The sequence below is a fragment of the Monodelphis domestica genome, chromosome 1 (assembly GCF_027887165.1).
Source record: "Monodelphis domestica isolate mMonDom1 chromosome 1, mMonDom1.pri, whole genome shotgun sequence".
Taxonomy (NCBI): domain Eukaryota; kingdom Metazoa; phylum Chordata; class Mammalia; order Didelphimorphia; family Didelphidae; genus Monodelphis; species Monodelphis domestica.
The window spans coordinates 93,790,524-93,813,200 of NC_077227.1; the positions used below are offsets into that span (position 1 = coordinate 93,790,524).

Consider the following 22,677-nt stretch of genomic DNA (forward strand, 5'->3'; position numbering starts at 1 on the left):
TTGATCAAGTTGGTGCTTTAGGAGAATCAGTGGTTCCCTACTGCCTACCAAATAAAATCCAAATTGCTTATTTTCACAATGGAGACCTCTACAACTGGATACCACCTTACCCTTCTAGTTTTACTCAATTCTCTTCTACCTACACTCTGATTTAGCCAAAAAAGGAAAACTCCATCCCCATATCTAACATGTACTTTCTTCCAACTATGCATTTGCTCAGGCTATTTCCCACACTTGAAATGCTGTCCTCATTCTCTTCTGCTTAAATTCCTACTTATTCCTAAAGCCCAACTGAAATGTCATCTTCTCCAACTCTTTGATAATAGGAACTGTTCATGACTTACCCCTACTAGGACTTCAAACAGAACTGCTTTTACTTATCTTATACACAGCATATATTATATTGATGATCACCTTCACTAAAGTCTTTATTATGACATGGAGGCAATCCAGGATTCTCAAAAGTCATGCCAAACTCTACTTACAAAGCTAAAAAGGTATCAAATAGAGATGGACTTTGTCATCCAAAGAACTACCTTGTTTGGAGAGACTCATCAACAGGCTGCCCACAGGGTAATTTTTTTTTTTGGCAGAAATTACTGAAAATCATCTAAGTCACTGAGGGGTTATGAACCACATTGGTGAAAAAAATGATCACACTGACAAAAATCATAGATCCTATCCTATTCATACACTAATTTTTAAGTTCCTCAAGGGCAAGTACCATCTTACCTAAATTCTGAACCACTTAAAAAATTCTTAATAAATATTTGAATCTGATTCTGAAGATCAAAAAAGTAATATTTCACATTGAAATATGTGCTATATTTTTTTCTTTTTAAACCCTTACCTTCCATCTTGGAATCAATACTATGTATTAGTTCCAAGGCAGAAGAGTGGTACAGGCTAGGCAATGGGGGTTAAGTGACTTGCCCAGGGTCACACAGCTGGGAAGTGTCTGAGGCCTGGCTCTCAATCTACTCAGCTACCTGGCTGCCCCCTAGTGCTATATTTTAAGTGTGGGAAAATTAATTTTAGAATAATCATATCATTCATCTTTACTGTCTACCAAATAAAACTCCTTACCTTACTGGTAGAAGCCAAATCCTCTACAAGCCAACAATATCCTATTCTTCCTCTATTCTCTCACACTATCAAGGAAGGAAAGAATAAGCATTTTTTTTTCTCTAAACCATTACCTTCCATCTTGGAATCAATATGTATTGGTTTCAGAGTAAAAGAGTGTTAAGGGCTAGGCAATGGGGGTTAAGTGACTAACCCAAGGTCACACAGCTTGAAAGTATTTGAGGCTGTACTCAAACCAGGACCTCCTGTCTCTAAGCCTGGTCCTCAATCCACTGAGCCACCTGGTTGCCCCCAAGAACTAGCATTTTTAAGCATTTACTTTGTGCCAGGGACTATGCCAAATGTTTTACAAATATTATCTCATTTGATCCTCACAACAACCCTATGAAGTAGGTGCTATTATTATTCCTATTTTACAGGTGAAGAATCTCAGATAGAGTTTAAGTGACTTGCCCCAGGTTCACATAGCTAGGTAGTGTCTGAGGTTGGATTTGAGTACAGGTCTTCCTGACTCAGGGCCCAAGTTTCTATCCACTGCACAAGTCTGTAATAGGGGTTTTGTTTTCCAGTTTTCCTCAATTCTGGGGGCGGTGAGGGGAGGGGGGAAGGTCTTTAGCTAAAAACACAAATTAAACCAAAGGGTTGGACTAGATGGCTTCTGAGGTCCATTAATCTCTGATCCTGAGTGTCATTCAAGGCCTTCCACAATTTGGTTCCAAATACCTTTGCAGACTTACCTCAAACTATTTCCCTCCAGCTTTCACAACTGGGCTCTCTCCAAGCCTTTCTTCAGGCTATTCCCTGTCCATGGAATGGCCCTACTCCTACCTGCCACCTCTGACTTAAGTTCTCTCTCTTTCAGGCCCAGCTCTTCAACCTCCTCCCCCTTCCCCAAATGGAAGTCATGTTTTCGCTCTCCAGTGTCCCATAGAATTTTTCTTTGGTCTCGTCTTTCCCTTCCACTTGTCTTTTTCTCTCTTTGGCTTCACCATAGTGAGCTTCATTCCTTTTCGGGAGAACTGAAGGTCCTTGAAGACAAGTCCAGGGTGGCGCGTCCGGTACTTCCACCGATGAGAGGGAAGAAGGGAGTCTTGCAAGAAGCGGACGCCTAAAAAGTGTCTGATGAATTCAACGGTGTCTAATTAACGACTTTTAATTAATTAACTTTCTTTCTTCGAAGACCTAGTAATCAGAAGACGAAGCGGCCACAGAGTGAAGGGAAACCGCTCAACCGCTTTAGGAACTCCATGGAGATGAGGGGAGGAGAAAGCGGAAACTCCGCCCCAGATACCGCCCACTGGGGGCTCCGCCTTTCCGGGCGCTCAGCCAAAGCAAGCTCTCAAGAAGCTTGAAGAACCGGCGCACGACTTTCTGGGATTTGTAGTTTATTTTCTGAACAGTTTCTCTCCCCCTTCCCCCACTCCAGTTTATTTCTCTGCTTTTCGGCGGCGCGTCTTCCAGGGACTCCCCCTTCCTGTCCTTACGTAAGACTACGCTACCCAGAAATCCCTTCACGTCGCTCCTTGGCGATCGAGCGGGTTGGAGACTCAGGACTGCAATTCCCAGAAGCCCCCGGGAAGAGCGCGTTCCTTTGCTTGTCTCTAGGACCACAATTCCCAGAAATCTCAGCCACCTTCTAGTATCATTTTCGTCGCTTCCTTCTTGGGCGGGCTGAGCCGGGACTAGCCGGCGAATCCAGCGAGAACAGTGTACCAGGAGTAACTGGGCACGGAATTCCTTCAGAGCCCGACCTTCTCCCTCTCAGAAACCTTCTTTGCCCTAGCGCGCTGCCCTCCGTATCTTAGGTTAAAGCTGCGAGCGGGCGGGTCGCGCCTGCGCACTGCTCAGTTTCCTGCCTAGCTGGTGGCGGCGGCCATTTTGTCCATCCTCCTTCTCCTCCTCCTCCTCTTCCTCCTCCTCCTCCTCCTGCTCCTCCTGCTTAGAGCGCAGAGTCCGGAGCGGGCTGGGGGCAGAGCGAGAGTCCGAGAGCAGAGTTCGGCGCTTTCTCCTCTGTCCCCGGCCAGAGCTCGTCGTCCCCCCCTCCCCCTTCCTCCCCCCACCCCGCCCCTTTCCCTCCCCCCCCCCCCGATCCTGCCCTCTTCCCACCCCCCCCCACCCCCATCCCCCTGGTCCGGGAACTCTCCGTCTCACCCACCGCGATGGAGGACGACGGGCAGCCCCGGACCCTGTGAGTACCCGAGCAGGCGGGGATGCCCGATGCCGCGAGGCCCGGGCCCCGGGGGACGGAGGGGCAGGGGGCGAGGTCGGGCAGGGGCCGGGGCGGCGGCCTTTCGCTGAGGCGGACACGTCCTCATTCTTCCTCCGCCGTCGCCTCCACCCTTCTCCTGGGCATCGACCTCCCCCCTCCCCCCACTCCCACCCTGTCCTGGAGTCTGCCGTCCCTTCCCCTTCTCAGCATCCCTTGCCCCAACACCCGAGAGGCTGAGGCTGACAGGAGAGTCACCGCTCCTTGTTTCCCTCCCCGGTTCAGAGTCGTGGGTGGGAGAGAGAGAGGCTCCTAGGAGTAAGGGATACAGGACTGGGGGACCCGGGGGGGGGGGGGGAGGCTGGGTGGTGGGAGCTAAGTTAGGGTGAGGAGCGGGGAGGAAAGGGGGTGGTAGGGTCCCCGAACTGGGTCATCGAGGACAGCTAGCGGAGCATCTGTCTCATTACCTTCCACTCCCTGCACCCCAAATTCAGAACCTTGTGTGTCAATCACAGCGCCTTCTCCCTTCACTCTTATTTCTGCCAAACACTTAGCCTCTCCCTCTGCTGGCTTCTTTTGATTCGAGTAATCACCTCATTTCTATGCACTTGTCAACCAAGCATCATCCTTCCTTTTTTTCCCTACAATTCACTTGGAAAGCCGCCTCCTCCAAATGGATATCCACTTGTTGAACTCTTTATTGCTCTTCTCACTGGTCATTTAATCTGTATGTTATCCTGAAGCTTTCTGAGTTGGATGAAAAGGGTGTCTTTTCTGAGCTTTTAATTTGATGCCTCTAGCATCCTCTTTTATTTTGCTGTTGCTTTTTACATGTAAACCCTAGCTGATAAATGACTCCAGTCTTTAAAAGGACTTAATTTTGTCTCTTTTCTAAAGTGATGACTCAGCATTTGTACTCCTTTGGCTGTAGTTGTGGCACTTCTTTCTCCCTTCTGCTTCTCTTTGTATCAACTTATTCTGAATATTTATAATGGGGAATATAGTTGTTATCTTTTATTTTGTTTGGTATCTTTTATTTTCTTAGCCTTCTGCTTTGCACTTCTCTACTTGAGTATTAGGAGTCAGATTCCAACTCTCATACTTATGTCTGGTTTTCATGATTGGAGTTTACTTGGCAGTGTCCCTGTTAATAGACCCAATGATCTTATGGGAAAATTACTTTCTTTGGAATTGGGGGGAAGATGGTTACCCGAGCAAGTTGAACATTTGGCTTCCTATTGGTTTACCCCAACCAAAAAAGTAAGTGGCCCACCAATATACTTTAATTTGAAAATTATTTCCCTTTTTACTACTTATTTTATGTGAATATTGAATGTTACTTAACCCTTTCCATTACTGTTTCACCATCTTTGCAGGAGAGATTTGCCATCTTAGATTTTCAATGAGGGCCTACTTAAGCAAATGGAATATTTGAATGAAAGGCTCCTTTTGGTGGAAACTTTGTATTAACACTTTGTATTGTCTTCCAATTTGGTCTTCTCTTTTCAGAAAGAGGAGAACTGAAGCAATCTTGAAGTTTGTCATTTACTACTGAATCTTAAGCACTAGTATTTAGTTAGTGATGTATACTTTGACTTGAGGTATCTGAGAGAACTGGGTTTAACCTCTAGCCAGGATTTATTTAACAAGATAGAAGTTACATTGTGTCTAAAATCTGAAATGTTAGTACATCATGACAGGTGTTGAAGAAATAGCAGTTTCTTAAATAACAATTACTCTTTATACAAAAATTGTTTTCCTTTAGAATGAGAGCTATTACTGGGATTTTCATTCATCCCATATAATACATTTACAACATCACATTTTTACTTTCTCAAGTCTCATCAGACTTTATCCAATAGATGTAATATGCTAACCTCTTTTATATCACCTATTTCTATCCCTACCTTCTATTCCTTCTTCTCATCTCATGCTCTCACACTCACCTAAACATGGATTTATCTGTTTACAGGTATGTACAAATGTGATGTGTATATATACATAAGTAAATCCTGTAAACTTTATCCATATCTTTGTTTGTCAGTAACATATTTGATTGCTCTATATCCCATTTTCTCTCTTTGACATTATTGGTATTAGCTGTCTTCAGACTTCATCCACTGTTCTTCCTATTTATTACACCTTCTACACTGTCTATTATGTAATATCTACTTGGTGTTTTATGTTCATCATATTCCTTTCATCAAATTAGTATTACTACTAAAAATCCTAATTGTTTTCATTATAGACAGAAATATTTGCCTTATTTCATATAGGATTCATTCCATTTTTCTTTTTAATGTTATTATAGAAATCACTAATAAAAATTCAAAATAAGTTGAAATTTTGTGATGTATCAGTATCAGAAAAAAAAGAATGGGTTTGAATTCCTTTTTCTTGAAGTATACTTTATGGGTTTTTCCTTAAAAAGATATTTTCAGGCACAAGTGATAAATTTAAAGATGTTAAGAGTAATGTGTTAGGTACTGGTTGGCTATTTGCCTTAATTACTTTGATCATGTGATCTGTGGAATAAGTTTTCAAGCAGTTAGTATGCTTTTTAATCATGTACTTTAACCAAGACTTCTCTGTTACCCTGAAATGCCTGTGTGTTACTAGTGAGGTTTTTTTCCTACAGACACACACAAGCTAAGACATATGGTTCTATCTTCAGAAAACAATGTGGTGTTAGCTAATAGGTAGGTTTTTAAATATTAATTACCTACAGTATTATTTATTTATTTTGCAGTGCTTAAAGTGGTATAGGATTGCTTTTCTGAGAATAGTGTTGTATTTGCCATACTGTACTTGAAATGCATATTTTTTGATGTTGTCTTCATTTGACATTAATATTTGTTTAATAGCCAATAGATAACTTTCCATATGGAATACAAGGAAACTACTTTATAACTGTTATGGAAACATGATAAGACACCTGTCTTGTAGTCTTCATTATGCAGGCTGAAACTGTATGTAGCTTTTTGCAGGGAAGAGCAGGAATGTGTTTTGACCTATGGAAACCCTGCTGAATCTATGGGTAATAAGGTTTTATTATAATAGGGAAGTTTCTACTATATTAGCTTATTTCCCCATTTGCCTAAGGTGCCAAATTCTAAAGCAGTGGTTCTCAACCTTTCTAATGCCGTGACCCCGCAATACAGTTCCTCATGTTGCAGTGACCCCAAACCAAAAAATTAATTTGGTGGCTACTTCAAAACTGTAATTTTGCTACAGTTATGATTCGGAATGTAAATACCTGATATGCGTTATGTATTATCATTTCTACAAATTGAGAGGTTGAGAACTGCTGTTCTAAAGGAATTATGGATTCAGAAAAATACCTAATTAATTGAATGAGTGACAACTAAAATAGAAAACTTTAATTTGTCTCTTCCTCAGAATTGAATCAGTTAAAAGGAAGGAATTAAAAGTCTGAGAATCTAAATGCAATATTATTAATAGGAAGAAATGTATTAAGACTCCATTTTAGAACCTCATGATGTCAAAGATTTGGTTATATTTTCAAATCAATTCCCCTATTGTATGTATCATATATCCTAGTCTGGGCAGCTAGGTGGCAGAGTAGATAAGAGAGTGGAGCCTGAGGTCAGAGAGATTCATCTTCCTGAGTTCACATCTGGCTGGAGAAGGAAATGGCAAACCACTCCAATATCTTTGCCAAGAAAACCTCAAATGGGGTCATGAAGAGTCAGACAAGATTCAACAACAACAAAATCCTAGTCACTGTATCAAAATTTATAATAGTATGTGTTGCTGACTTGCAGTGCCCTCCCCCCCTTTCAATAAAATAGTTGTGTCTGGCCTATGGAAGCAGGTCTAAAAAGAAACTTGGAATAAGTAGGTGGCATGCCTAGGATCTAATTAAGAATACCTTTTTTATGACTTCCAGGGATTTGGTAAGAACAAAGGAGAAGTTTGTTTTTCTTTTGTTGTGCAGTCTTTTGTCTTTAAGACCTCTCTGGACCCAAGCCATTAACAAAAATGGTCATCCTATTGCTGTGAAATTGTTTTAAAATAGTATGATAAACTTCTTAGAGCAATAGTATGTAAGAGTTCATTTGATGATGTATAAACAAATTTGCTTCAGATTTTGAACTGGATTTTAACTGTTAGAGATGAAAAATATCCTTTTTCAGTTTAATACTTTCAATTTCTACAGTTCCTGCCCTTAGAAGAGAAAATAGTGCTCTAAGGTATGCCCTTCCTTTTTTTTTTTCCTTATAGTATAATTGTTAGGCCTTCCCTTTTACTAACTTTGTTTTGGAATTCCTGTGAAGTTTTCACCAGCAAGTGGATTTCCCCTTCAAATGCAAGGATTTGCAGTGTTAAATCTTTCAAGTATTTTAGATTCTTCAAGTAACTAAATTTTTTTTCCAATGAATATTTCACATAACCAGCATAAGTGCTTTGGGGAACACACTGATACAGCAATATTTTTGTGGATAGAGGAAAAGGGCATCTCTTACACAATATGTTTAAGTATAAGTGTTCTGGAGAGCTGGCTATTACAGATGTCTTAAGATTGGTTCTGTAGTAATTCATGATGTAAAACTAAGTAGTATAATAGAGGATGTGTGTTTTTTTAATTAGGAACCCCCCCCCCCAAAAAAAAAAACAAAAACCAACTCTACATAATCCACCTTTATGACAAAAAAAAAAAGGACCTCATAATACTTGTTACTTATGTGACTTTTTTAAGGTTATGTTATTATAGGTGAAAGAACTGACCATCAGATTTTGGCAACAATTTAGCAGAATATGTTAGGAATCTTAACATTAGGATGGTGATGTTACAGGAGTGATCCAAGTGGTGACTTTTTTGAAACTAAAAGTTTACTACTAACATATGCAGTGTGAGGGCTAGACTGTTAGTTTTCCCACATAAAAGTAGGCATTTGAGGGAAGAAAAGTAAAGCTGAGAAATAATAGAAACCTTTATTAGCTGTCTGCATTGCAAATTATATTCTGAGATATCAAGAATTGATCTAAAAATTGTTATTTAGTTCTATTTATCTTATTACTAGAAAAGGGCAGGATTATCCCATTGTTCATGTAGGAATTCTTTAAAACCTCTTAATGTGTATATACATATAGCTTTACACCTATATATTGAGACATAAAGTTGCTATTTTGGAATTAAAGGGCCTGAAAAAGGAATAGATTTAGATTACTATTTTGTGATCATAGCCTCTTGAGGCTAGTTAACTGCTGTTTATTGTATTTAAACATTTAGAAGTTTAAATAATTCTTAAGAATTTTTCATACTATAACATAGTGCCTTAATAATTATACTTCCATATTATTGCATATAAGATTGTGCCTATTTAATCATTATAAGTCTAGTCTCGTATTTTTCACTTGAAAATTCTACCAGTTTTTCTATAAGGTTTAATTGCAGTACAAGCCCCTGTAATTTCAGAGAAGAAAACCATGACCACTAACCATTTCATTCATAGATAAATGCTGGTAGTTCCAAGCAAATGAATGTGAACAGTTCATAAATCTATTACAACTGCCAGGAAAAGCAATGCAATATGTGGTCTTCAACTAGATGAATGATATTGTTGTATATAGGGGTAGCATGCTGGACATCAAGCAAAATTCGTTGCTGATGTTATGTTTAAGGAATAAGTTTTGGAATGAACTTTGGATGAGATTATTTATTATTAGAAATAATTTCTTTGAAGAATTTTTTATGAATGTGTATTATCAGTAATTTCTACTTGTAAATATTTTAATACAACTGAAAATTCTTATTTACTCTTTTGTTCAGATTTAAAATTTTTACCTTGTCTTGTGTCATTTTTTTCCTTTGGATTTCTACATTTTAAAAAATTTAGGTGATTTAAAACTATCTAATAATTTTGAATAGAGAACTTACTCTTGTCCAGATACTTGTTTAGTTTTCCAGATTTTGTATATTACAGTGATAATACAACTCATTGTTTCTTCTGGAAAGCTAAATAAGCTTGTTAATATTTTATGTATATTGTTTTGTGTATATGACTGAAGGATTTTTTTACATTTGAGTTCTTTGTTTTTTATGGAAGAGTGGCCATCTTTACACACAGTAAGTGAATTCTAGAAGGCTTATAAATTCTGGAGGTAAAGCACTTTAAAAAATCCATAACAGAGGGCATATTAGATTTACCTTTTTGTTTCTCTGAATTTCCTAGGCTCTTCCCTCTCCCCCATTCCTTCTCTCCTTCCCATCCCATGACCAAAGTTCTATATTTGATTTTAGGAAAATTAACATTTCAAATTTACTATCTTCAGAACAGCATTTTAGTAAGGATTATGACTCCAAGTATAACTAGGTAAGAAGTGTAGCTAGATAAATGAAATGAAGTGACTATATAAAGATGTATAATATGGTAAAGGAACTTTTTTTTTACTTTAGCTAGGTTTTCCTTGTATGAATCATAGTCTAGTTAAATACAAAATCAAAACTATTTAAAATCTAAAATTTATTTTCCAGATTCATAATTTCATTTTCCCATCCCCCTAAATCTTCAATGGTATTGGCCACATTTAAATAAGATATGCATACAAAGGTGAATGTGTATATATATTTATATTGGGATTCACCTAAAATGCATATTAGGGATTTAAGATAGACTCACCTTATAACTTGTTCCCTTTTTTTTTTAACATCTTAATTGTTGGATGTTTGTGTTCATAATACAAGTGACTATTTTGAGTTATTTTAGGGCTGTTGTATATAGTACAGATCCTAGTTTGGAAGGTTTGCCTCCCCCCCTCCCCCATGCTATTGAAAGACTGTTCTGCATATAGAAAAGAACTGAAATAATTATAGTTATATTAAATATAAGGTCACAACTTGAAGTTATTTCTTGAAGTTCCCAAAAATTACTTCTGTGGCAGAAAATATTGCCATGCTTATGAAAAAAATTCACATTTTATTTGTAGAATAAGGCTCAACATTAAGAAACTGAGAGATTTTGTCAAGATAATGAAATATTGTAAATTATCTAAAAATGTTGATGTCAATTAAGAAGGTAATATATGTGAAAATGTTATATTTTCCCCCCTCTTATGTAGCTATGTAGGTAATCTCTCCAGGGATGTGACAGAAGTCCTTATTCTTCAGTTATTCAGTCAAATTGGACCATGTAAAAGCTGTAAAATGATAACAGAGGTAAGATCTTCCCAATAAAACGTGACATGAACTACCATGGTGTTTTAATTTTTAAAATACAATGGTATATATGTTAATAGATTAAGCTTTTTTTTCAGAAAACTCTTGGAATAAGAGCTCTGTTACAGGGAGGTTGAAGTTTGACTAGATTGGGATTCTGATATTTGGATTCTTTAGTCAAACTATATTTGAATAGGTTTCAATTTAAATTACACGGCTATTTTCAGAAGATGGTCTCAGTGTTGCAGCTGCTCATGTTGAAAACTTGAGTGAAGTTATTTGAAAGTAAAAATGTTACTAATTAGGCAAAAACATGAAGCTGAAGAGTCCTAGTATGTAACCATGTGAAATTGTAATATATTTAATACTATGCAATGCATTTTATGATTGTTTAGTAAACATTAAATAATGACTAGCCAATACTACACTTTTAAAGTTGAAATCTAATTTTATACTTGAAAGAAATTACCAAAAAAAAAAATCTGAAACAGATTATAGCTGGTATTTCCTTTCATTATTTTTTTGTTTCTTTGTAAATATTTTTTAAAACTTACCTATATCCTCTGTTATATTCATTTGGATTGAAATAGATTAAATTGTATAATCCCAAACTTCCTTTTATCTTCCAAATTTGGAATTCTCATCATCTAGCAGTAATTGTTGGCATCACTAACAAGTGTAAAGGAAACAATTCACTATTGTTATTTCAAGCATTACTTAGTGATGCCCCTTAAAGTTGTAGAGCTGTAGAAGTGGAGGAATCCAGAGGTCCTTAAACAATCATTTATTTCACTTTTGAAATAGTTTTATTTTAAAGCATTAAAAATCTCAATTATCTGTTGAAATCCTAAATTATTTTTGAGAAGGTACTTTACATCACAAAGTAGATTTGAACCATTTTGTTAACTAGGTACAATGTATCAGTTTTGCATGATACAATAAGTTTATTTAAAATGCCAATTCCTAGAGTGCATATCTTAGAATACCTAGCACACTATAGGCACTAAATAAACATGGTCAGGTATCCAAAAGTTGGTTAATGCAGTTTTTAAAAAAACTTTAAATTTTTAAAAAATTACATAAAGAAACAAATTTTGACAATTGTTTTCTGGCATTTTGTGATTTAGGTTAATGCTTTTAGCTTTCAAAAATCTACAGCAATTTTTCCCTTTTTAGTGAACAAGTAATAAAGACATTGCTCTTCCTTTTCTAATCTTATTTTCAGAAAGAGACTACCATACATTTTTCTACAGTTAACAATTTGTGCTAGATAACTCTGGTGCTTCACAGTAGTAAGAATGAAAGAGTAAATATTACTTGTAGATTTTGGTGCGGAATGGGAGGAAAATCTGAGTACCACATACCCATAGAATTGTAACTCCATATCTCTTTTGTTAGCCTTTTATTTTATTAATGTTATTAGCATTTTGTTAATTAGCTTGCTTAAAAATGAGCATTTACATTTGTTTTAAGACTTAAATTCTTTTCTCTCAGTATCCACAAGTAAAAATAATGTTGACACTATTCCACCAATATAATTTTGTTTTGGGCGAAAACCTAGGGTTTTTTGTTAGAGCTAATGATCACACTTCTCTGTTCCTAATTAAATGTCATCTTCTTGTTTGAGACCAATTTTTGGATCACTTTACTGAGATTTTCCCAGTCACAAAAAAATAGTTGCGGTTAAAAGATTCTTATTTTGATGGTATTTTGGTCTCCTTCAGTCCAACTTGAAATAAATGCACTAATTCTCTCAATGGTACTGATAATGAACAGAGGAGATGTTGATCATGTGTATTACATATACTTGTATAATTATGAAATAACTTAGAATCCAATTTTGAAACAGTTTTGGTAACAGTTTTTGTAATGTGTTAATTGTAGACATCTTAAACATCTTAAACATTCTTTATTTGCAATTTCAGAAAACACTTGAAAATTTGACAGATCAAATTTAAAGTTAATCAATAGACCTCAATTTCTTTTGGGGAGGACTCTGAAATACTAGATTTGTGAAATTCTAGGAAGGTTCAATCTTAGGGAATTTGTGTCAGTAGGTACTAGAAATCTCAAACTTTGTTTCTTTTTTTCTTAATTTTTTTCTCTTGCAAAAAAACAAATACACTATAACCCATCTACTAATACCATAGGAAACAATCCACAGTACTGATAGAAGTCAGAAAGAAAAGACCTGCTTTATAATTTTTTAAAAAATATTTATGAAACTCTAGAAGATGCAAAAGGGTAATTAATGCATGAGTACAGCTCATACCTTTCAGATATATGTAGGGTAGAGGAAGCACTGGTAATTAGTGATCCTCACTCTTCTATTCTGAATTTCAGGTTCTTTTTGGCCTAACTTTTGGTGTTGGAAGAGCCTTTAGAAATCATCTAGTTCAACTCCCTCATTTTATAGATGAGGAAACTGAAAAGTAGGAAGCCAAATGACTTTTCTAGAAATTGGATTTTATATACTTCTTATTAATTACTTTATGATTAATTACCTGTTAATCATTGGTCCAATGTTTTTAACTAACACTATTCTTAGTTTAATAGTACCAATATCAGAAATACTTTTTGGTATAAAATTAAATTATTAGAAAATTACAAAATGATTATACCACTTTCTGATCATTTGAATTTAACAGTCATGCTGTTATAGTCCTTTTTAAATACCATTCTACTTTGCTTATTATTAAGCTTAAATTATAAGGTTTATCTTTTAAAATGCTAGGCTTCATAAGCTATTTGCAGTCTCACTTTTAAGATTCCTAGCTATCAGTAATGTTTTTTCCTGGATTTTCTTCTCAGCAACCCGATAGCAGAAGGGTCAACTCTTCTGTTGGATTTTCTGTTTTGCAGCATACAAGCAATGACCCATATTGCTTTGTGGAATTTTATGAACACAGAGATGCAGCTGCTGCTTTAGCGGCTATGAATGGGAGAAAAATTTTGGGCAAGGTAAGTTTGAAGAACATTTTGTACATTTTCAAAAATAATCTCACACACGTATCTTTGCATGCAAAATTCTTTGTTTTGTGTTAACTTTGGGTGATTTTTAAAAACAGAATGCTTCTAAGTCATAACCGTGTTTTTGCTTTGTTCAAGTCTGATAATTTCATTTTTTAAAAATCCTTCCAAATTAAAAGTAAATTGTTGTTCACAGTGAAATGACTAATTGTCTTAAATGTAATCTTTATTTTTAGGAGGTCAAAGTAAACTGGGCAACAACACCAAGTAGCCAGAAAAAAGATACCTCTAGTAAGTATATTGTAGCTATTACTGTTCACCTCAGGGATCAATATGGTAGCCTTATGAATCTCAATTTGATCATATTTTCTCCAAACCTGAGGTCTTAAAGAAGTGTTCTGCTCATTAAGTTCCTTAGTGTTTTTATCATAAAATGCTTCGATTACAGATCACTTCCACGTATTTGTTGGAGATTTGAGTCCAGAAATAACAACAGAAGATATCAAATCAGCATTTGCTCCTTTTGGTAAAATATCGTAAGTATTATTATCAGTACCTCACTCAGTAGTGTCAGGAAAGTTGTATAAGATTGAATTGTTTTAAAATTAAAGTTTTTCTTTCCCTAGTTAGCATTGTTTTGTGTTATATTCTTTAAAATGCAAATATGATATTTTAGAGTTCTTAATTCTTGTTTTCAACTGATTCTGTGCATAATGTATGTTTATAAATGAAAATTGTTTTGTATGTCGACTTTAAAGAAATATGTTTAGTAGATAATAAGTGAATGCTAACATATTTTTGTAAATTTTTTGAAAATGTGTTAGATAAAGATAAGAGAAACTGTAATTTAGGATGTGTATGACTGATTGGGGGCAGGGGAGGAGGAGGGGGGTAATAAGGTTAAATCTTAGAATGTTTTATGTTATGACTTTGGTATATTGAACTTGGAGAGATTATTCTTGCTTAAATGTAGAATACATTGTGTTTTTATAATTTTTAAATAATTTTTATAATTATAATTTATAATTTTTATAATTTAGTCTGTAATTTTCTTAGTATTAAAATTTCTGAGTCAAAGGTATTATGATATATGACTAGATATTCTTAATGGTGATGCATGATTGTGCCAGAAATGGGAAAATGCCATTTGATCTTTCTCTAACACAGAGCAAAGTTCACAGTATATTCTTTGATCAAATGTATTAGAAAATTAAATTTTTTTGCAAGTGTTAAAAAGTATATCTTGTCTTGCTGTTTAAAAGCAGGATTTTTGTAGATTTATTTTCTACAGCTTTAAATTAATGAACATTTAATACTGCTTTTCAGGAATACAATTCAACTAAGAACAACAATGTTCATTTCTCTACGTTTTTGTTGTTCTGTATATTTAATTTAATGGACCAAAATATGTAATTGTTAATCTTCTATTTTTGATGTTTGCTTTGCTTTTAAATCTCTAAATGTGGTAAGTAATGCTATTTTTAAAAATCAGTATAAAAAGAATAATACAGGTTGCTGTTTCTCAATTTTTATTTATACCTGAGACCTGCAGTTTTTCTAAAGTCCAAGTCACAATTAAAAGTAATAGCATTCTGGTTATTTTGCAGAATTGCTCATAAGAATGGACAGGATCTTGAAGGCTAACTGCAAGGAACTGTGCACACTGGAACTCAGTTGTAGATTTTTTTTCTCATTTTCTATTTATTCTTATTATACATTATTTATATATACATATTTTAGTATTTACATTTTAACATTCTATATTCAGTGCAGTTCTATATTTCCAATCATTTTAACTTACTCACTAAAAATTTCTGTGTAAATTTGTTGTTTTCGTACTGGTGTGCTTAGCATTGTTGTTAGTTTTTTATTCTCCTTTCTTAAATTTCTGAAAATGTCAATTTTTCAAAATTTACAGCTGCCCAAACTCCAAAATGATGGTAGAGAATTGACCAAGAAAAATAAAGAAATCTGTTAACAGGCCATGTATGCCTTTTTAATTCCTATTTTTTTCCTCTTTTTCAATTTTTTAATATTTCATATATTTTGTATCACTAGGCAGAAGACATTTAACTATTTAGAGATTGCATGGTAAAGTAGTTAGAATTGTTAAAGTAATTTATAGAACAGTAAACCTTAGAGGACCCTAGTCAATAGAATATTAGAAAAGGAAACTATTGTTCCCTTTAATCTTCAAATTTGAGCATTTAGTTTTAGAAAGAACAGGCTGTATTTGATAGGTTGCATGTTTATTACATGTTTTTGTCCTACTGCTTTTTTCTAACAGGTAAAGAAGCAATAGGGAGAGTTCAGGAATGACTATAGTTAAATTAGGGTTAACTGGAAATTTATATAAAATTATGCTCACAATACAGTGTGTGTGGTTCCTTTTAGTTTTTATTTTGAAGGTAGTAATTATTTCCCTCATTTAGCTGTGCTTCTTTTCACAGGGATGCTCGGGTAGTTAAAGACATGGCAACTGGAAAATCGAAAGGCTATGGTTTTGTATCATTTTATAACAAACTGGTAAGTAACTTGAACAAATTATGTTTCTGGTAGACATTTTAATCATTGACCAATATATCTGAAACCTTAAGTATTCCAGATAATATAATCTACTATCTTAAATATTTGTCGTGTGTATGGTAGTTATTTTTTTTTTAACATATCTCATTCTTTTTCCACAAGCTTGAATACAGCTGGAACATAATATTATTTGGCAAATGTAAGGAAGATTTTTTTTTTAATGTCAGTATGAGTAGAATGGGCACTTTGTATGATAGTTTTAGATTAGAAATTTGGCTACAGTAACATCAATTGAAATAAATACACTTGAATGTTACTAGTAATGCCCTGATGTTAACACAATAAGAAAATTTAACCTTTTCATGTTTTCTTGGATTATGTTGCTCTTCCTGCTTTACATATAACACTTTTTATTCTTTTCATGTCCCATCTGTCATCTCTTTTTAAATTGGGGATTTTAAAGAATACACTACAGTATTTAAATGAAAATTTAAACAGACTATCTGTAGTCTTTTTATTTTTTAATATTTTTATGAAAAAGTTTTAATGCCTAAATATTTATATAACCATAAAATATAAATCAAGACATTTAAACCAAATGGGCTTGGGCATCAATTTTTTAGAAACAGTTTTTTAGTTGTTAAGATTTTGCTTTAGGAACTTGTAATCTTTTCATTATATTAAAGCATTAAAATGGAGACAAAAGTTGTCTTCCATTATGTTTAATTTTGAGCATATTAAACCTGGTGTCTAGTGCCAGTTTTTTTGTTTTTTGTTTTTTGTTTTTTACAGCACTTTATGCTGCATAGGTTATGGGGTATTAAATGTCATAAGTCATTGACTGTTACAATGTAGTTCTTTGTTAAGATGGGTTTTATTTCTAGAGGTCCTGAAATGAAAGTTACATTAAAAACCTGGCTTTAAATATAAGATTTTATTCACAAAAACTTCTAAGTTTGTGATAGAGGAAAGGTTGTTACTTTGGTCACTGGAATATTTTCTTTAAAAATTTATTGGAACAGGGTTTTTTTTGTTGTTGTTTAAAAATAAACTATTCCTTGATTATCAGCTCAATGTTTTGAAATTGTTAAGTAAAAATGTTTTTTAATCACTTGAGTTGAAATATTAAACCATTTACCAGACTGTTTGCTATGACTTATTTAGAATACTCTGTGAACTAAAGCTTATTGATGCAATTTCTTGATCAGGTCAGCTCCAGAATCCTATCTTCTCATAATAGAAACATTTACTGGTAATTATCTTTCTAGCAATAAATTGTTTTAAATTTCTTAGCCTTTTCATTATTTTTTTTCTTTCCGGATTTTTAGGATGCAGAAAATGCAATTGTACATATGGGAGGTCAGTGGCTGGGAGGTCGTCAAATCCGAACCAATTGGGCAACACGTAAACCACCGGCTCCTAAAAGTACTCAAGAAAGTAAGACAATTTCTGAGTAGCGGGATCACAGTATATTTAGTATGAGGAATTTAATTGAGGTCTGATTTGTGGATCCATCATAGACTCATGGCTATAAAATGAGCATATTGATTAAATTGATGATTAAATTAAAATGATTTATGGCTTCAGCACAGAATCACATTTTGGGGCTTTCATAGTACCAACCAACTAATCCTCAAAATTCTAGACTTCATCCTAAATTCACTAGCTCCTGAGAATAACAGGGTTTGTTTTAAAACATAGGTTTGAAAGTCATATAAAATTAGATTAGCATGAATAGATACGGTGCTATAATTATATAGAAAGGAAGATTTACACTTTCCTCTTCTTGTCTATTTTTCTAGAATTGTTGTTTTCATTTTTACCTGTTAATATAACAGTTCAAAATAATACTGTGTAAACAATAATGTATACTTCTCAAAAGCTGAATTTTGTTGGACTTTACAACTAATAAAAAACAAACTTCCCATTTTCTTTCTGTAAAAAGATAGCACAAAACAGTTGAGATTTGAAGATGTGGTAAATCAGTCAAGTCCAAAAAATTGTACTGTGTACTGTGGAGGAATTGCTTCTGGGTTAACAGGTAGGATCTGTTTCCTTATTTTTTTCTAGTGGATAGTTCTCTACCATTGACATCATTTCATGGTGTGACACCATTTCATGGTACAAATCTGCTTTAAATGTTATGGGGGTTTTTGTCTTTTTTGTTTGGTTTGGTTTGGTTTTTATAGATCAGCTCATGAGACAGACATTTTCACCGTTTGGACAAATTATGGAAATAAGAGTTTTTCCTGAAAAGGGTTATTCATTTGTCAGGTAAGGTTGCCACATGTAGTTATTTTTGTTGCTTCCAAATTTTCTTTGATTCATTCCTTTGGATTGTTTTTGGTTAGCACCATAATATGCCATATGCATTCTTTTGCAATGCGAATCTCTTTATAGGCCCATAGGATTTACCTCCTAGAACACAGGAGCCATATCTGTAAGCTATCATTTCGCGTGCATGCTTCATTGTGCGAAGTTTTTTAAAAACCACACATCCAAAATGAAGCATCCAATAAACAAAAAATCCTGACAGCCGAGTGCCTTAAAATGAAAGTTTTCACATTTTGATTTTTCGTCTCTTAGATTTTCAACACATGAAAGCGCAGCACATGCCATCGTTTCAGTAAATGGTACGACAATTGAAGGACACGTAGTTAAGTGTTATTGGGGTAAAGAATCTCCTGATATGACTAAAAACTTCCAACAGGTAATTGGATTCATGAATTTCACACTGTTTTATATGTGACTTAAAATGTGTCCTGGAGGGAATTTATAATTGGTGAAAAGCCTAAAGCATACTAATAGTTTTATGCTATTAAAAAGAGGATATACTTGCAATTGTGCTGGTATCTTCACCGGTGTCACCTTTTAAAATTTGTATAACAACAGTGCCCTTATAGTACCGAGGGTCCTTAGTACTTTCTTTTTCTTTTCTCCTGTCTTCTCACAAAATCCTGAACAAGACTTGTTTCTTACATGTCATCTAAGATATTTATTTTTCCTAGGTGGACTACAGTCAGTGGGGCCAGTGGAGCCAGGTGTATGGAAATCCACAACAGTATGGACAATACATGGCAAATGGCTGGCAAGTGCCATCCTATGGAATGTATGGGCAAGCATGGAATCAGCAAGGATTTGGAGTTGAGTAAGTTGTCTCTTGATATTTTTATAATAATCTCCATGGAATTTTTCTGAATTGCAAGTTAAATAGTAGTGAAAGTGAACACATTAAAGTCTTTAGAGAAATGTGTCTTATTTGAGGAATTTAAGCCTTATTTCCTAACACAGTATCTTCTAGAATCCATAAAATATGAATGATTTGGCAGATTCCCTTTTCCTAGTTATATTTACTACATTTTGAAATAATGCCAAATAAGAAGAAAGAAGTTGAAAATTCTCAAGATTTCTTTTATACTATTATTCACTGTTTAGTTAGGGCAAGAAAGGGTTAAAGTAAATGTCACCAATATCTTTACACTGTAGCTTTCTTTTTGTTTTTTTTTTAAACCCTTACCTTCCATATTGACTCCAAGGCAGAAGAGTGGTAAGGGCTAGGCAATGGCGGTTAAGTGACTTGCCCAGGGTCACACAGCTGGGAAGTGTTTGAGGCCAGACTTGAACCTAGGACCTCCTGTCTCTAGGCCTGGCTCTCAATCCACTGAGCTACCCAGCTTCCCCCTGTAGCTTTCTTCATACTGTACTCCAGCTGCCTTTGAGTTCTTAAGAAATATAGTTTAGTCAAATAAAGAGGAGCTTTTGCAACTTTAGTTAGCTTTAAGAATCTTATTACAGCAGAATGGCTCAGTGGATTGAGAGTCAGGCCCAGAGATGGGATGTCCTGGGTTCAAATTTGGCCTCCGACACTAGTTGTGTGACCCTGGGCAAGTTACTTAACACCCATTGCCTAGCCCTTACCACTCTTCTGCCTTAGAACCAATACCTAATATTGCTTCTAAGATGGAAGGTAAGGGTCAAAAAAAAATCTTAATTGTGGTTAGAACAATATGGTAAGTGTGTAGTTAGCTTGATCTGTATTCTCATGAATCCAAGTGATTCTCCTTATATTATGATGATACCATTATTTTATTAGATTTTGAAGTGAGATTTTTACTTTGTATGTGGAATAGGAAAATTCAACTGACCAAGTATAATATGTAATTCTTTGCTCCTGTGGTATTTGGACAGGAATACTTCCCTGCCTCACACCAAAACCTACAAGGAGCTGCTTGCCTTTTTTTTTCTTTCTTTTTTTTCCTTTTTACACCTCAAGGGCAGTGGAGGTCACCTGAGGCACCTGGTTGACCTTTGCCTGAAAATCTCAGATAACCTATAATCTTCATTTCAAAATATCCCTTAGATTTTATACTATGCAGGCAATACTCTGTGGTTATTTAGTAAGATATCCAATATATGTGACTAATGGATATGAAACGTCACCATTTAAACAAAATTTTGTAGATTAGTGGGGCAGGCAGCCCCCAAATTTTTATTTTTTCCCTTTGATTCTATGGCCTTTTTTCATCTTTCTATTTTGAATATGACTATAAATCTATGTAGAGCAAGTGTGTTTTTTATTATCATTTGCTTTAAAATTTTGTAGTAAATATACTGCTATACAGGAATATTTTGTTATCAAAGAATTTAGATTCCATATCTTCATTGTAAATAAATTCTAAATGAAATATTTCTTTCTTTAAAGCCAATCTCCATCTGCAGCCTGGATGGGTGGATTTGGTGCTCAGCCTGCCCAAGGACAAGCTGCCCCTGTAATACCTAACCAAGCTGGATATGGCATGGCGAGTTACCAAACACAGTGAGCTGGGACTCTTTAAACAAAAGGGTAATTCATGATAGGCTTCAGTTTCCAGTGACACTGAAGACGGGAACGTAGACATCGGGAAATGGAAATATTTATTTTTAAAATGGAAATGTTTGGAACCTTTAGCACAGCTTTGCTTGGTGAAGGACACACATGTCTTCTAGTTCTGCCTTTTTAAGTTTTTGTTCATGATGGATATGAACATGATTTTTCTTTGTGTACAAAAACAAAAATAAAGTCAATAAAGACAATTCTGACTACAAATTTTGATATAATAGCAGCAGAGAAATGGGTTATGAATTTTGCTTCTTACATTACCATTCCATTTTTTTATGTTCTGTCTTCATTGTTTTATATCACTGTTCTAAAAGGAAAAATTGGGGATCTGAAAATACAGCGAATCACTTAAAAGTTCTACATGAATCTTGAATCCTTTTTTCTTAATGGTGGACCAAATATTATTTCAGCCGAAACAGTTATCATTCAGAAGAAATACATACTCTGGAAGTAATTTAAGGACATTTGATTATTTTCTGAATGCCCAAAGAAACTGAAGTTTGATATAAAAATGTTGTGGTCTAAAAGAACAGTACTCTGTCTGATTTACTTGAACAGATTTTTGTGGTCCATATTCAGGCACATATCAGAAGTGTTTTTCTTATTGAAATTATAGTATATTGCGTTTAATTTAGCAAGCAATTTTTTAGTAAATGTTTATATGAAAGTTAAGCACTCATAGTTAGGCTTTTGCATAAAGGTTAAAACCACACATTGTAAATATTTAATAACTACAATGTTGTAAAAGCATGTTCTTCAAACATACTTAGTGATCTGCTTGAAGTAATACTTAATATAAGTGGTAGATTGACAAGACTGATGTTTTCCAAGTTAATTATTATGTAAAGTTACATAAATTACTATTCAGAGAGAGCCTTAATTTTATAAATTTTTAATGCATTCATGCATTTAAATACATCATTAAAAATTTTTTTTGCTTTCTATTATTTGGTATGTAAATACCTTGATTCAGAACCTTTGTAAATGTATATCAGGGTTACTATAAGTTGCATAGTGAGTATTTTGAAAATTTGGGGAGATATTTTTTAAGTCTGGAAATATTTTATCCAAGAATTTTTAAAATAAGATTGTTAAAAACATCCTATTTTAAACTACTCAATGTGCCATTTGGAAAATGGAGTTATGATTGAAACAGTATGCTGAGTTGTGACTTTTTTATATTTTAAAGTTTATGTCTTAATCAGTGGTTTGCATGTGATAGACCTGTACAGAAGCTGGGTTGTTTTTGTACTGTGAATATATGGACAAATCATGAAATGTTTTAGATTGAGGATCATTTCTGAATCATTTTCTAGATAAATTGATTAAAACTGCCTCAAATTTATAGCTGAACAGGAATGTATACTAGGTAATTCTGTCTATATTATATATGACAGCTAGGGGGTGCAAATGTTTCAGCTGTGTATCTGAATACACTTGAGACAGAAGCCCCTAAATTAGGAAATAACACAACAGTCAAGTAAGTTACTACTTGCACTGAAATATTGCTATTTTTAAAAGTTAAAATTTCAGAGTAAATAATTTAATATAGGCAATTTTGTAAATAAAAGTTGCTATAATGTATTTTTTCCTTTCTTTTTAGTTATACATTTAAGCCAGTCTAGTCTGTTTGTCCTTATAAATTCACAGGACTTTGAAGTTGTGTCCCAGTTGTTGTGACTCTTGTGTCCAAACTGATAAATCAGAAATGGAGGAGTTAGAAAAGAGCTGACTAGTCAGCAACTATACTTCTCTGTTATAAAACTTACCCAGTTAAGGTAAATATCCTTAGGGATAGTACTTTTTTTTAAAAAAAGTTGTTTTATATTT

At 34.5% G+C, this 22,677-nt stretch overlaps 1 protein-coding gene across 11 annotated transcripts; it reads left to right on the forward strand.

The window, feature by feature from the left end:
- Positions 1-2,705: 2,705 nt before the first annotated feature.
- Positions 2,706-21,041, forward strand: TIAL1 (TIA1 cytotoxic granule associated RNA binding protein like 1). Of its 11 annotated transcripts, none has more exons than XM_056803475.1 (13): positions 2,706-3,274; positions 7,473-7,506; positions 10,376-10,472; positions 13,284-13,433; positions 13,679-13,733; positions 13,891-13,978; positions 15,893-15,968; positions 17,297-17,405; positions 17,914-18,009; positions 18,158-18,242; positions 18,555-18,678; positions 18,977-19,116; positions 20,671-21,041. In XM_056803475.1, the coding sequence occupies exons 3-13, from the start codon at positions 10,461-10,463 to the stop codon at positions 20,786-20,788; spliced, it is 1,053 nt and encodes a 350-aa protein (XP_056659453.1). In that variant the 5' UTR covers positions 2,706-3,274; positions 7,473-7,506; positions 10,376-10,460; the 3' UTR covers positions 20,789-21,041. The 11 variants fall into 11 exon arrangements, with proteins under 11 accessions (XP_056659453.1, XP_056659413.1, XP_001367857.1 ...); XM_056803435.1 differs by lacking the exon at positions 7,473-7,506 and adding an exon at positions 5,931-5,991 and having other exon boundaries at positions 2,707-3,274; XM_056803467.1 differs by lacking the exon at positions 7,473-7,506 and adding an exon at positions 5,931-5,991 and having other exon boundaries at positions 2,708-3,274; positions 13,335-13,433.
- Positions 21,042-22,677: the final 1,636 nt, after the last annotated feature.

Bases quoted from the DNA above. Each gene is read 5' to 3' on its own strand.
- TIAL1 (XM_007478908.3), top strand. From the start codon at position 4,410: ATGATTGGAGTTTACTTGGCAGTGTCCCTGTTAATAGACCCAATGATC. The intron at 13,734-13,890 runs GTAAGTATATTG...CTTCGATTACAG, and splicing joins CCAGAAAAAAGATACCTCTA to ATCACTTCCACGTATTTGTT. The intron at 17,406-17,913 runs GTAAGACAATTT...TTCTGTAAAAAG, and splicing joins TCCTAAAAGTACTCAAGAAA to ATAGCACAAAACAGTTGAGA.